Below are 1,444 nucleotides of genomic sequence, written 5' to 3'. Positions count from 1 at the left end.
AAATTTTATTCAAATGAAAAAGCAACTGTTCACAGCTTTGCAAAAAAATTTACGAATATCGTTGATGTATTTTGAATTTTCCCAACAATGAACCGAATCAGAAATTTCAAATTTCTATACTCTACAATGGAAATTCAAACAATGACAAGTGTAAGCAGAAATTTGAAAAAAAAATTCAAAAGTACATCATTTAAAATGTTTCAGATTCAAATCAAATACTAGAAATTGAACAGTCACATTCCAGTGTAATAAAATTCGATAAACTACTTTTCTAATTGTATTTCTTCACATTTAAGTTGATCAGCAAACAATATTTTTCACATAACAACCTTCCAGCTAGCTAACGCAATAGGGAAACATATAAATTATAATGTTTTCCTTCGCAACAACGAACAAATTGAACAATATTACAATATGTACAGGGCATACAAAAATTTATTTCGATACCGTGAGAATCAGTTTTCTGATTTCTGATCAATCACAATCAGAAATAAATACAATATATAATAAAATTCTCACAATAATAACCAACAAGTATATGTAATGAGATTATGAAAAAATGGGAAGTAGTGTAACAATAAATGAAGTCCGCTTCACGTTCAGTTTGGTTCACAGAAACCATTAAAATGCTTCCCAGTGTAACGGAAAGCATTATGTTCATCTCCATCGGTATACCTCGCCTCTGTTTATCTTCTCCTGTAATAAATTCTACAGGAGTTTCGTTATACAGTGCTTTCCATCGGCTAACCACGTGGAAACTGTGCTTGAGGTCCTTCTCGGTTTGAAAGCTGCAAGGTGTAACGGAAAACATTTCGTTCATCTCCATCGAGATGCCTCGCCAAGGTTTCCCTTCTCCTGTAATAAATTCCACAGGGTTTTCGTTGTACAATGCTTTACCCTGTTTCACCACTTGACAGACGTGTTTCAATTCCTTTTCGTTTCTTGCTACCGGAAGACGGAGGGAAAGACCTTGGAAAAGCATTACCGAATCATTTTTATCTCCTATATCTTCCGCTTTCTGCTAACGATAAGTGACGCTTCACCAGTACAAAGCAGAAAATGTATTTGGTTTCTATCACAAAGGTTATCAATTTCTATCTTTATAAACAGCCTCCCAACGGCTTACAGCGTAGAAGCAATATCTTCGTTCTCGTCGATATCTCATATCATAGCAATATCTCGTTTCTTATTTCTTGCCAATAAAACACAACCAGCAAGTTTTTCGAAATAAACCAAAATAATACTTTTCATCGACACTATTCTCGATCTTTCGCTTACGATCACTCTCGGTTCACGAGAATAGAGTAATTCTTAAAAGAAATGGCATACTTACTTTCCCGGCAACTGTAACTACAGAAATAAAATGACGTGCAGATCAAGAATAAATTAATGATTTCTGCAATATTATAGAACAGCACTTGACTGTAGATTCAAGTTATCCGTT

General features: G+C 34.2%; 1 protein-coding gene across 1 annotated transcript; it reads right to left on the bottom strand.

Moving 5' to 3' along the window:
• Nucleotides 1–484: 484 nt before the first annotated feature.
• On the bottom strand, nucleotides 485–982 carry Tsp_13958 (conserved hypothetical protein). The gene has a single exon (XM_003368935.1). The coding sequence runs from the start codon at nucleotides 980–982 to the stop codon at nucleotides 485–487; it is 498 nt and encodes a 165-aa protein (XP_003368983.1).
• Nucleotides 983–1,444: the final 462 nt, after the last annotated feature.

The sequence above is a fragment of the Trichinella spiralis genome (assembly GCF_000181795.1).
Source record: "Trichinella spiralis strain ISS 195 chromosome Unknown Scfld1572, whole genome shotgun sequence".
In the NCBI taxonomy this organism is placed as follows: domain Eukaryota; kingdom Metazoa; phylum Nematoda; class Enoplea; order Trichinellida; family Trichinellidae; genus Trichinella; species Trichinella spiralis.
Note: the sequence above shows the minus strand (reverse complement) of the source record. Positions and strands in the feature narration are given on the sequence as shown.